The sequence below is a fragment of the Peromyscus maniculatus genome, chromosome 10, assembly GCF_049852395.1.
Source record: "Peromyscus maniculatus bairdii isolate BWxNUB_F1_BW_parent chromosome 10, HU_Pman_BW_mat_3.1, whole genome shotgun sequence".
NCBI classification, from domain to species: Eukaryota; Metazoa; Chordata; class Mammalia; order Rodentia; family Cricetidae; genus Peromyscus; species Peromyscus maniculatus.
The window spans coordinates 71,916,542-71,930,332 of NC_134861.1; the positions used below are offsets into that span (position 1 = coordinate 71,916,542).

The window sequence follows — 13,791 nt, forward strand, 5'->3', positions numbered from 1 at the left end:
AATCCAACATATACAGAAACCCAGATCAGTGAGTCAAGAGTGATTATTTAGCAGTTCTTTCCTGAATAGACGGCTACATATATTAAGATACCAAGAATAAGAAATTGGCTTAAAATAAGAAATTTTAAGATTGTTTACAGCTAGCTCCTCAGTGCCGAAGCATGAGGTTCACACAATGCCTGCTGCCGCTTTGAGCACGAGCCAGGCTGACTTGGACCTTGGCTGCAGCAGCCACTGAGAAACACTTCCCACCGTGCGAACAGGGAAGCAGCCCCCAAAGCCCAGTCTTTCACAGGGGTTTACACTTGTTCGTCCTTTTCTGCCCTTCAGCCAGAGGTGAGCGCGAGCCAGCCAAGCTCTGAGGGCTTCTTATCCTGTTACAAAGTCTGACTTCTTGTTGGTGTGGCTAGTTTCTTCAGTGGCTGTCCGTTCCTTTTTCCTCGCTTTCCTTTCCTTTCCTTTCTGGCCTGAACTTAGAGGTTTTCAAGCTCTCCACTCTGGTGTTTGCTCCCAGCTTTCACTGCAAACCTGGCTGAAGACTGCCGGAAATAACCAAGCCACAGCATGCATGCTTGGCAGCCTCCAGTTTCCTCCTCGATATTTGGGGCATTATCGCAAGTCTCAGGGCACGTACAGAACTTACATTCTTTGCCACAGCGTAACACACATGGCTTCTAGTCCTTTTCCCCAGAGTCCTTGTCCACCTGAAACCCATGAACCTGGCATTTAGCCGTCCGCGGTCCTGCAGCATTCTGCTCTTCCCCCATCAGAACTGCCTGACCGGCTCTGCATTACAACAGTCGTGGGTTTTCGTAGCTCACTTCCCCAGACTTCTATCAGCTAGTCCCGAAGGCTTCTGAACCACACGGTTAGGGAGTCACAGCAGCCCACTCCACTTTTCTGTGTGTCAGCCTTTCATGTCTGTGAGCAAGGCAACTCACGGAAAGGTTTATTTGGGTTCAGTCCATGGCTGCTTCCATTGCGTGGCTCTGAAGCCAGAGCAGAACTTGATGGTGTAGAGGGTCTGGGAGATTAGCACTGCTCAGACGACAGCCAGAGAGCCATGAAGCCGGGAGGCGGGGAACATGAGGCATCATCCCAGGTCATCCCTAGCAACCTCCTTGCTTCTACAAGGTCCTACTTCCTGAAGTTCCCACCCCCTCCCCGAACAGTGCCACCGGCTGGGGACCAAGCCTTCACCCCTGAGTCTGTAGTAAACATGTTCAAACCACAGCAGTCACCATTATAGCAGCTGCATGCTGCCAAGTCAGCAGCTCACTTCTAGACAGTTACTGTATAGGAAAGGTCTGCAAACTGTGGTTCCTAGACGAGACGCTCTAACTGCTCTGTAGAGTGGGTTTTAGTGCAGACTGACCGGCTCACGTGTTGTGTTTCTGTATCTGCTCTCGTGCTTCCCTGGAGTGGTGGTGACGGACCATAGGTCCCACAAAGCCTGGAGTATTTATGTGAACAAATATGTGATTATAAATCATACTGAGTGCTGTCGAGCGGAAATAGGAAAGTTACTAACATCCACATGTATGACTAGTACAAATGCATGTTGTACCTATGCAGTAAGTTGCTGAAAAAGCATGCAGTGTGAGTCTATTCGTGTAAAGTTCAGAAACAAGTGAAACGGAGCAGTCCGTGGCTTAGGAAGGAGTGTCACTGTGATGCATTGAAGAAAGGCAAGATGGTTGGTGCGGTGTGCATTCCTGCAGACTCTGCCATGTGGGAGGCTGAGGCAGGGGGTCACTTGAGCAGAGCAGTTCAAGGATAGCCTGTGGAACATAGCAAGATTCCATCTGAAAAAAACAAAACAAAACAGAAAAGAAACAAGATTCAGGGTTGGGGGTTCGTGTGGCAGAGAAAGGGTACGACTAAGGCCTGCCCACGGAGGGTCAGGTAATATTTTTTAAGCCACGTAAGGGATATTATTTTTGTTTTATGATTTCTTCATATTGTACATATTCTTACATGGGAAAACTAGGTGTATTTGCTTGTCCATTTCTACATGAAGTCCAGTTTTAATTACAATAGCTTTATTGTTTATTTTAGTATCTCTTATGGTAAATTTATTTGCATTCTTTCACTCCCAATTTGTTTTGTTTTGTTTCTTCTAAAATAATTTAAGCATAAAGTGTAAGATACCATCCGTTAGGAATTGCTTTTATTGGCATTTCATTGAATTTATAATTTGGTGAAATTTTAGCACATTTATAGCATTATGTTCCTACCAGAGAAGCGAAGCCTGGCCATCTCCTTAAGTCAGGTCTTATTTTATGCACTCAAGGAAAGCTTTCACTGTGTTTCCTACAAAAATCTTGACCATCTTGTGGTTACATTCTTTTCAGCTCTCATTTTTGTATAATTCCTGTTTACTTATTGCAGGTTTTGAGGGTTTTTTTTTGGGGGGGGGGGTGGTGGTGGTGAGAGGTTCTATTGGTTCCAAAAGCTGGAGATTACCATGGAGGGTTTTTTGTGGGTTTTGTTTGTGTTTTAGGAAGCACCTCTTATTTTTCATCCTGCCTAGTCTCCCTCCCTTCCTGTTTCTTTTCTGTCATTGTGTTTACGTGTTTTCTTGCGTTGTCATGGTGATAGTGAGGGAAGGCAGGTGGATGCTCCCATCCTGGCGTCTCGTTCATAAGAGTATAGTTGACGTTCAGGGTTTTAATAATTGAATATATTTCCATAATTGTTTTCTAGAAATATTAGTAAAGAGTACCTATGAAAAATAAGACATTGCCATATATATGCTTACTAATGTTTTCAATTTAAATTATAGCTTGAAAATGAAAAATATGAATTGCAATCTAAAATATTACTGTTGGAAGAAACAGTCGAGTCCCTAGATAACAAGTCAAAGCTCCAAGCTCAAAAGCTTAGCCACGTGACTGGGGACTCCTCTCATCAGAAAACAGAGATGAACTCTCTCAGGTAAGTCTGCTAAAGATTTCCTTCACCCCGGGACACGCTTCTTCTGGTTATGCGAGATTCATAACCATGCTGTTGTGCTCTGTGTCTTGGCACAGTGGTTTCCCGAGTTGGCCTCATGGGACAGTCTTCCTGGAGCTTTTAGGCAGGATGTGGGGAGGTCTGCATGTGCTCTGACTTACTGAGGGAGTCTGGAGAGATCTGGGTATCCGTAGCCTTGGAGCTTTCACAAGTTGATGTGGTCATCAGAAGTTCTTTAGTAAATATTCAAGACGCTGTGCTCTGTAGGAAGGACTCCTGGAGCTCCTGGAACTTCTGCCTTATGAGTCATTGACTCCCTTTTCTCTCCTCTTTTAAAATAATAGAAATTCTGAATGTTTTCTGTCCTTTTTTAACCCTTTCTGATTTAGAAAATGAAAAATTAGCCAAGAGGTAGGGAAACTAACTCTGATAGCACATAGAGCATGGATTTGGAGTCGTAGAGACGGGCGATGAGGTCACCAGTGAGGACTGAGACAGTAGCGATGGACTTTAAGGGCAAAAGGCAAATTTAAGAAATGTTTCTTTCCTGAATGGTATTGTAAAATAAAAAATATATATCAAAAAAAAAAAAAAAAAAAAAAAAAAAAAAAAAAAAGAAATGTTTCTTTCATGAAATCCAAAGGTGACATATATGGGAATAAAATAGTAGTACAGTAATCCATAATGAATACATTGGGATACTAGGTCCCTGGTTAGCCGTTTGTTAGTTTCAAGTACATAAAACTTAAAGAAATAAAAGCTAACAGTGTTAGCCACCATCAACCCCCTCCCCCACATTTTAAAGCTGTCAGAAGCAAACAAACAAACAAATAAACAAGTAAATAAATAAATAGAACAAAAAGTAAGTGAAGATCAGCAGAAAGGCTCTGCTTTGAAGAGTTGGGCAATCTCTTTTTCTTAATTATATTTACCATAAAAATTAGGAAGAAATTTTCAAATGTCAACAAAATTTTTATCTATGAAACTCAGTAATGAAGCAGTAACTGCGATCAGAAAGGAGGGCAGTGATGGTCATTTTAAAAAAGACTGATTAAGGTTACCATTGGAAGGTTCCTGAGCAGTAACTGGATGGGCTACTGCAGAAAACTGAGTTGGGAAATAAAGAACAAGTTCAGGAATTTCACCTAAATTCAGAAAGACGAAAAGAGGTGAGGAGAGTCAGACAGACCCACATCCCAAACCAGGAGTCACAGCAGGATGTAGAAGAGCAGCAGCACTGCCCTGGGAAGAGTCCTTAGCAGAAGGAAGGCCAAGGTTATCATTGACCAGGAACAGGCTTGCCGATGCCTCATTGAGCTTTTCTCCCTTGATGCCTTACCGCCCGCCAGGTCTTCAGCTCCAGAGGACAGACAGGTGTGGTGCCTGCAGGACTGCTCATCCGCCCTGTTTGCTTTTGTGTCCGGCTCCCTGGAGCTGGCATTTTTCTTTACCTTCAGATCCTAACCACCTCTTTCTTTTCCTCACAGATGACCTTAGAAACAGCCGCTGTGGTTGGCCTCTTTTGGATGCCTTAGTCCGGTGGTTAGCTCCTTTGCAGTTTTTGTTCCGATACTATGAAAATACTCTTTTCTCTTATGAGTTCAGCCTGCTCTGCCTTCACCTACGTGACATTCAGTCACCGGCGGGAAGAGAGGGTTATGAGAATTGTCCTCTGCCTGTATAACCTGGCATATTGCATGATCTTAGAACCCTGCTTTACACCAACCAAATCTCCTCTCCCTCCCCTTCTCTCTCTCTCTCCCCCCTCTTCCCCCCCCCCCCCCGCCCCGTCTGTGTGTGTATGTGAGACAGAGACAGACAGACACTATCTCTAAGAACTGTGTCTTCACATTCCCTTGGTAAACACTGATAAGACTTGAGTTCGAGCTGTCAGATCCAAATTCAGCTCTAAACCCGACACAAACCACAGCAAACCCTTACAGAGGTAGAACACGGAGCAGACCTTGTGCCGTTTCCAATGGAGTTCGTAGATTCTCCGAACTCCGATCACATGATGTCCCATACAGGAAGCTGATTCTCAGGTGGACGAGGTTCATGCTCTTCTACCTCATGGACCATCTTCTCTTTCCCTTCCTGTGTGTTAGGATTTTTTTCACCAAATTTCCATTCTTCCAAACAGGCCTCCTGCATCAGGCACAGCTCTGATTGTAGACAGAGAGGCTATTTGGTCTGGTTTCTTGGTGGAGCATCAGAAGACAGTGTTAAAACAGCAGTTTTGAAAATGTGAATGACTCCTGCCTCTCTTGTGCTGCAGTATTTAATGAGGTCTAGCAGTGTACAGGCTCACCCTAACCGCCACGATATGAAAAGGAAATGTCTGTGTGCTGGGATGATGGCAGTTGATGCCTCCTCATGCCAGCCAGAGCCCGGGTCAGCAAGCCTCCTGTCAGTGCTCAGTAGTTTAGACTGTGGCCAGGCAGTTCCTCCTCACCTTTGAAAACCGGCTTCTGAAATGCAAGTCACTGTAGACCATGTGTAAGTTGATGATTATGGTTCTCTTCCAATAATACAGATACTTTTAGTTCATTTAATTCTCATGTCACAAAATGTTTTCCTGTGGAGATTCTTTTCACTTAATTATAAAAACTCTTTGCAGCAGGAAAGAAATAAGCACTAGGCCATGGTTTGTCAAGCCTTGCTCGGGGACAGACTGTTTTCCAGACCAATTATACAACTCACTTTTCTCAGTCACTCCATAGCACACAGCCTTGATCTTTGTAACTGCTGGCAAACAGTGACACATGAAAGTTGTCATAGTGTTCTCAAGACACTATTCTGTGGGTTGTCACTATTGCCCAGACTTGACCTCAAGTCAGTGCTCCGCCCCTCAACATCTGGAGTCCTGTGCTCAAGTGCTCCTCCCACTCAACATCTGGAGTCCTGTGCTCAAGTGCTCTGCCCACTCGACATCTGGAGTCCTGGAACCATGAGCATTCAGCTCAGCCCTCTGCTACCTTAGTCTTCCTTCTGTACATCAGTTAAAGCCAGGAGTGTCACTTATTTATTTATTTATTTATTTAAAAACATGCTATAAGAGTTTCCTGGAAATGACCCATGAACTCTAGGTGGATCTGTGATTATGCCAATAGGTATCATTTGTTTTACTGGAATTTGTTTAGATCTATTCAGAAATATGCAGATATGTTAAAAATATTAGATATACTCAGAAATATTAGATATATTCAGATACATACAGCTAGTTTCCCTTGAGAAATATGTGTGAAGGAATTAGGAATCATTTTAGATAAGGAAAAGAAGATTCATAGGTTGTGCGGGATGTCTAAAACTTTCTCTGGGGCATGCCTGCCATATTTTCTTAACAATGAGAACAAGAATGTTGCTACTGAAGGACAGTGGCTGAGCTTGTGGAGCTAATAATAAAATTGTTCCATCTCTCCTCCTCTTCTGGTGTACCACATGATGCTATCCACAGCCTTCGTAATGGGCTAGAACCTAGGTCTCATAGGAGAGCCTCCAAGAAAGCTCACCATCGCTTTCCTGTAATAGGCCATTCAATTTCCAAACCTACCTCGCTTAGATGGAGCTTCATTATAGAATTTGAAACATTTATGTTGGAGGAAGGAACATTTAAGAAATGTCTTAAAGATGCTTTAGATGTACTCTGTCATGAAAGGAAATAATTAGTTTTGTCCCGTAAACTGAGAATGCATAATCATTATAACCATGGAATTTGAGGCTGAGAGATGGCTGGAGCCACGCACACAAAGGTCTGTTCGATGGAGAGCCAGAATTAAGTTCAATTTTACCGCTTTTTTTCTGCTGGGAGATCATTTCTTTCCTCTGTGTATGTAACTTTTAAAGCTAAGAAACTGGTTCATTTTTACCGACAACTTGGTTTGCAAAGTTTCTCTTCGAGTTTACAGTGAGTAAAATGGCGGTGACTCAGCTCTCCCTCGTGAGCACCCGCCCCTCTCAGTTTCTGTCAGGAAGACTGGGCAGTGGCACTTCAGTGAGACTGTGTTGTCCTTCTCTTCTCTGGACTGGGGCACGAGAGCCAAAGCATTGCTAGGACTCACTAAGGGCTTCCTTTCTGTCAGTCCCCATGTTACCCCGCTGCCCCTGCCAGCTCCTCTCCCACGAGCAAAGCCCCCATTCAGAAGTTACGTCTGCAGGAGACGCTATCTGCCTAGAGTCTGAAGTGCTTCCAACCGTTGGCTCTTCAGCAAGGCCTCTGTGGCCACTCCATTTTCCTGTCCGCTTGGAGGCATCGGTCTCCGCATCTGAGCAGAAAACGATATGAGGCAGTCTACATTGCACCTTTGCCTTTGCCCTGGAAGTTTGTGACCCTGGACAAGGACTTTTTTTGTGTGTAAGCTTTAGATAATAGTCCCAGTGGAACTCCTCCAGACCAGTGAACTCACATGTACACAGTCCCTCCCCTTTATGCTGTCCCTGCACACGATGGCCCTAGGTTTTGGGAGTAGCCACGTGGACTGCAGATACTTTTCTCAAGTAAAACTGCCTGGACCTGGTGTCTTTCTTCCCTGGTTTGGCTCAGCTGTGCAGTTCTCCAGAAGTCAGTCCAGTCTGATGGCCCTTCCTGCCTGTCAGTCATCACCATTCAGTCTCACTTGCTGTGAGAATGCTCAGTGTGAATGTTTTCTGTCGGAATACCCCATATTGCTGTACAACGTCTATATTTCTGTAGAAATGTCCCATTTTACTCATTACTTTGGGAACCAGCCTCTTCCTCACTAGGCATCTCTAAGTCAAGCGGCCATTAGTATCTTCTTCAGTGTCTTGTCCTCAGTGGAAACCCAAAGGAAGCTATTCCCAACCAACGGTCTTTCCAGCCAGGCTGGGTAAATGCTTCCCACTCAGAGCTAGAAGCACTTGGAAACCTGTGACTGTGAGAGCCAAGGCGTGCTGTCACAGGATGCTCCTTCTGAAGAAGAAGAGTCACTTCCAACTAGTAACAGACTGGAGACACTCTTTACCAGGGACTGCCCCCGCTTCCATAAATCCTTTCCCTAGTTCCCTGAAACCAGCCTTTAGTCTTAACCCATTGCACTGTAAGAAATGCCCGCCTGCCTTCTCAGCTTATTGTGCCCTACAGCCACTGCCACTCAGAGTCAAAGAAGCCAAATGGTGAGCTCACATGGTCAGAATGGCAAAGGCTTAGGAAGAGTCTGGAGCGCCCAGCCAGGTTAAAAAGACAGGGCTTTCTTTTCACCTCCACTATCAGGAATAGAGTTTGAGGAAAAGGGGGTTGATGTTAGGAAACTGAGGAGACCCTTACTACCGAGAAACTTCTAGAAGAGAATATACAATTAATTTCATTTTATACCATATTATTTTTTGAAAGATGGAGCCATATTGGAGAAAAATGGTGGACAGCAAGAATAATATTGTATAATAAAATACCATTGATTACACTGGAGAGCTTTATAATAAGAAATAAAAGAAAGTTAGATAAATCAAAATATTTTAACAAAGCTGTTTCTGTGAGAGATAAAGAATGCTATTTGTTTTTGTCCACTGATTTAGGATGGTCAACGATCAGCTGCAGCGGTCACTAGATGACTATCAGCACCGGCTTGCCCTAAAAAGAGGTGAACTTGAATCAGCCCAAGAAGAAATTAAAATTCTGGAGGAAAAACTAGGTGAGCCTTTTGAAGTTTTACTTTTTCCAGCCTCAGTAGCCTCTGCCTAACAAGCATTGCTCTCTCTCTCTCTCTCTCTGTAGAGCAACTAAGCTGTAAGATGGCGTCCCAGAGCGAGGAAACTCAAGCCATGAAGAAGACCATTGATGTGATTGACAAAGAGAAGGACTTCCTCCAGGAGACTGTGGATGAGAAGACAGAGAAGATCGCCAGCCTGCAAGACAGCCTCACCAGTAAAGTAGGTGTCTGTCACCTGTCCTCCCGAGTCTCAGCAGGAGACATGTCATTCTCTACTTGAAGTATGCAGTTCTTACAGCCCATGGCTAATGCCTGAGACCCACGGCTGTCTTCGACAGATCTCAATTTCCTTCTAGCCTAGCAGTTGGAACCTTTCAGGTGGGATTTGATCTATTTCTAGAGTGTGATTTTTTATCTCATTACAGCACACTTTAAAGAAACCACTTCAGTTCTTAGGTGGGTAGAAACATGCCAAGATGTGACATACAGATGGATATAGAACTATGTTTACTTAGAGCTTGCTTTTATGTATGATTTATGTAATTGAAGTGTATATTTAACTACTTACTATCTAAATGTAGCAGATTATGCAAATTTGGCTAAGGAGGATTCTGTATGAATGACTTCGAATCTTTTATGTTTCTGTAATTTCTTCAGGAGAAAACTATTGCCCAGGTGAAGGTCACAATCACAGAGTATGAAACATCTTTGAGGTAAGTAATCAGTGAAAGGGAAGTCTGTGGTTGAGAAATTTTCAGTGAATGAGGTCTTGCCTAGTTAGCAGTCTGGCGAGAAGAAAAGGCTCCGGTGACGTTCCCGGTTTTGCCAGGGGCAGCCTTGCCTTCTCAGTGGCGTGCTCTGCCCTGCTCTCTGCCCCTGTGGTATCCTGTTCCTGTGCTTTTATCTGCGTGCTCCGTGTGTTACATAGTCATCTGTGCGAGTCCCGATCGTCTCATCAGGGATGCATTTGTTCTTAATTAAACCTGTCCTAAGCACGCTAAAAATTTTACATTTTCTGTCTGATCTCCAGAAAGAATTTAAGCCATCTAAAAACAAAAGTCACTAATTATATTTATTTTACATGCCTTTATGTTTTATATAATAATGGAAATGTAAGCACCAAATATTAAATGCAGTTTTATATTCTATTTTGTTCCTAACAGTTGAAGATGTTGTGTTTGCTTAACTTGTGGACTAATACTATTTATTTTGTGGCTTTATTTGCATATAACAGCATATAGGAATGATAGGATCTAAAGTACCTGAGCATTTTAATAAGTCTCCACAGGCAGCTGCTGTACTCTCTTGTGTTCACACACGTACTGAGACTGCCAGAGTCTTATTTTAAGTAAGCTAGAGTTTTCCATAATGCTTTATTATTGCCACAACACTCTTTCACAGCCAGCTAAAGGACACCTTGGCTAACCGAGACCGAGAGATAAGCAGCCTCCGACGGCAGCTGGATGCAGCTCACAAAGAGCTTGATGATGTTGGAAAGTCGAGAGAGATCTCTTTTAAGGAAAACAGAAGGTTACAAGATGACCTAGCCACAATGGCAAGGGAAAACCAGGTATGAAGCCAGGCAGAGATTTTGCACAGAACTTCCTCCTTTGCTAAGTATTCAACTTCTAAATATTTCCTTCTAAAATGCTGTGGTATTGAATGGAAGCAGTGTAAGTCCTTGAGGGGATGGTGGCTGGCTGAGTGTTAACAAGGACAGTTTTTAGAATGGAGTGTCACGGGCATCGAATCAGCTCAGCTGTAGTCTCCATTTGAGTGGAACTTTCCTCATACTTATTTTATTTATATATATAGCCCAGGCTGGCCTAGAACTCCCTGCGTAGCCAAGGCTGATCTTGATCCTCTTCTTTGGCCTCCCAAGTGTAGTAATGACAGGCCTGATATCATTTGTTTTTTGTTGCTAAGGAGCGTGGCTTTCTCTGTGATAGAAGTCGTTGTCACAGCATTGGTGAGGACAGCAGCGTCACTCTTAGGGCAGCTTTTCTCTGATCACAAAGCACCCATGGCAGGTCTTAGTAATCTGCACTCACTTCCCTTGTCCTAGACATAGCTGTAAGTAATAAAAGAGTATTTTAGATGGCAGGTACTGTAAGGTAGTGGTTTTGTTTGTACTGGTTTATTATAGGACTATGCTCTAAAGACCAATGATGTCATATGTTTAGAAAATGACTCTTAGTATTATTGAATATCAATCATACAGTAGACATGTCAACACTTTAATGTCAACTACTGGCCATAACCGGCCCTGATGTAAAATGGAATACACGGTCAAGACTGTCACGGGAGTTTTGTAGAAAAGTTTGCTAAAAGTCCAGATCACAGATAGGGAGATGACTCGGTAGCTAAGAGTGCTTGCTGGGAGATGAAGTAAGAGGTTCCGAGTTCAAATCCCCCGCACACATAAAAATGCCTGGCAGAGTTGGAGGGCATAGACTGCAGATCGCAGAAGCTTATTGGCCAGCTGGCCTCGCTGAAATGGGATCTTCGCTTCAGTGAAGGCCTGTCTCAGAGAACAGGGAGAGAGTGATAGAGAAGGACACCTGACACCTGACATCCTCCTCTACGCTCTCCCTGTCCATGAGCTTGTGCCCCATGCACCACACACATACACACACACATGCATACACCATACACACACACACACACACAGACATACACACACCCATACATCACACACACACACACACACACACACACACACACACACACACACAGACATACACACACCCATATATCACACACACACACATGTATACACCACACACACACACACACACAGAGACACACATATGCATATACCACACACACACACACAGACACACACACACACACACACACACATACACACACTCACACAAGATCAGTCAGGGGAATACGTGAAAATCACACAGTAGAGGTTTTCCCTTTGTTTCTTCTCTGATCCCAAAGACTCTGCTGGACGTGACCAGAACTTGACATTGCTCCTTTCTGCCTTGCTGACTTACAGGAAATCTCAATGGAACTGGAAGCAGCAGTGCAAGAGAAAGAGGAGATGAAGAGCCGCGTCCACAAGTACATCACTGAGGTGTCACGGTGGGAGAGCCTAATGGCCGCGAAGGTGAAGACACTGTTCAGCTTGCACTTAAGACGAGCTTTCTGAGAGCCCTTTTGTCCTTAATTCTTCTCCAGTGTTAGATATTGGACACTTGAGGTTCGATATTAGACATTAGATGTTTGAGAGTAGAAGTCTTTCCTACTAACTTGATATTCCCCGTGGACCTTATATAGTGCCTGTACACATGCTGATGTTTCCTAAATCCAAGCCGTTCTGTGTGTGTGTGTGTGTGTGTGTGTGTGTGTGCCTGTGTGTCTGTGTGTGTATGTCTGTCTGTGTGCCTGTGTGTGTATGTCTGTGTGTGTATGTGTGTCTATGTGTGTGTGTATGTATGTCTGGGTGTAGGTCTGTGTGTGTGTGTCTGTGTGTGTGTCTGTGTATGTGTGTGTGTCTGTGTGTCTGTGTCTGTCTGTGTGTGTCTGTGTATGTGTGTCTGTGTGTGTCTGTGTATGTCTGTCTGTGTGTCTGCGTCTATGTATGTGTGTCTGTGTATGTCTGTGTGTCTGTCTGGGTGTCTGTGTTTATGATAGAGATGTTCCATTGACAGCACTGACTTAGAAATAATGTAATTGTTCTTAAACCAGGAAAATGAAAACAAAGACCTACTAGATAGATTCCAGATGCTTCACAACCGTGCTGAGGACTGGGAGATCAAAGCCCAGCAAGCCGAGGGCGAGAATAGCTCAGTCCGCCTGGAGCTGCTGTCCATCGACACGGAGAGAAGACACCTGCGGGATCGAGTGGATCTCCTAGAGAAGGAGATCCAGGAGGTAATGCTCTGTCGCTGCCTAGTGCGGAAACCACTCAGGAAGTGACGCACTTGGAGGCACCGCTTGCGGTGAGGCTGTGGCCGCTGCGGACCTCCAGCTCAGCTAAGGCCTTGCCACCGCACTCATAACTTGCTTGGGTGCCCGTTACCTTTGTCACTGTAGTGAAGAGGTGGGTGTCCTAGTCAGGGTTTCTACTGTTGTGAAGAGACGCCCTGACCATGGCAACTCTTAGAAAGAAAACATTTCATTGGGGCAGCTTACAGTTTCAGAGGTTTAGTCCATCAGCATCATGGTAGGACAGGGCAACTTTTTGTGCAGGCGGACGTGGTTCTGGAGAAGCTGCTGAGAGTTCTACATCCTGATCCATAGGCAACAGCAAGTGTGTAGTTGGAAATTTCCCCGGTCCCACCCGGCCCCGAGGTTCTGCAGCCATTTATAAAATAATCACTCAGAGGCTTAATATTTTTTACAAATTATATGGTCTATGACAGGCCTCTTGCTAGCTAGCTCTTATATTTTAAATTAACCCATTTTTATTAATCTAAGTTTTGTGTGTCTGTGAGGTGAGGTTAGCTTGTGGCTTTTCCTATTCCTCTGATCTCTCAGGTTTTTACCCCTGTATATGGCTCTGTGTTTTTTTTATTTAATAAGACTGTTTAGCAATTCATCTACAGAAGTGAACTTTGTCACCGGGCATAGCTTGAGATTGGAGACCTCGAAGCCCACTCCCACAGTGACACACTTCCTTCAACAAGGCCACACCTCATAATAGTGCCACTCCCTATGAGCTTATGGGGAACAGTTACATTCAAACTCCCACAGTGGGTTATAGCAAGAAATCCAAAGGAGTCTGCTTATGGGGTATATGGAGTTTGTTAGAACATAAATTGGAGAAAACAACTCACTAAACAGAATAGGCAAATTGTCACAGGGTCCTGGAGGGCTGAGGTCCTGTTCCATGCTGCTCCTGCCGCCTGCGTCAGTCCGCTCCATCCAAGCCCACTAGGGAGAGAAGGGCCACGCCATACAAGCCCCTCAGCTTAAGCTAACCACGAGGCCACTCCCTAGAGGCTGGTACTTCAAGGTCATAGGTGGAACAGGTACCCACTACAGGGGGTGACATGAGATTTGCCATTTCGCTCCTCTTAAGTGTGTGATCCTGTGACATGACACATTTGTAACACCGTACTAATCTCCACCCTGTGGTGCTAATACTCCGTCTTCCCCAGGCTCACTTAATCTCAGAATTTATCTGTCCTGAGTCATGTCCTGTCCTTTCCTGAGGCTG

The 13,791-nt window shown here is 44.3% G+C and overlaps 1 protein-coding gene across 4 annotated transcripts in view; it reads left to right on the forward strand.

Annotated features, from left to right (window-relative positions):
• Positions 1-13,791, forward strand: part of Cep135 (centrosomal protein 135) — a 66,583-nt gene that overhangs the window by 35,576 nt on the left and 17,216 nt on the right. For all 4 annotated transcript variants that reach the window (XM_042257539.2, XM_076546472.1, XM_042257538.2 and 1 more), the window contains exons 15-21: positions 2,786-2,937; positions 8,485-8,600; positions 8,684-8,838; positions 9,276-9,331; positions 10,020-10,188; positions 11,626-11,736; positions 12,318-12,503. In XM_042257539.2, coding sequence (XP_042113473.2) covers positions 2,786-2,937; positions 8,485-8,600; positions 8,684-8,838; positions 9,276-9,331; positions 10,020-10,188; positions 11,626-11,736; positions 12,318-12,503 — 945 coding nt within the window. The remainder of the gene's footprint in view (positions 1-2,785; positions 2,938-8,484; positions 8,601-8,683; positions 8,839-9,275; positions 9,332-10,019; positions 10,189-11,625; positions 11,737-12,317; positions 12,504-13,791) is intronic.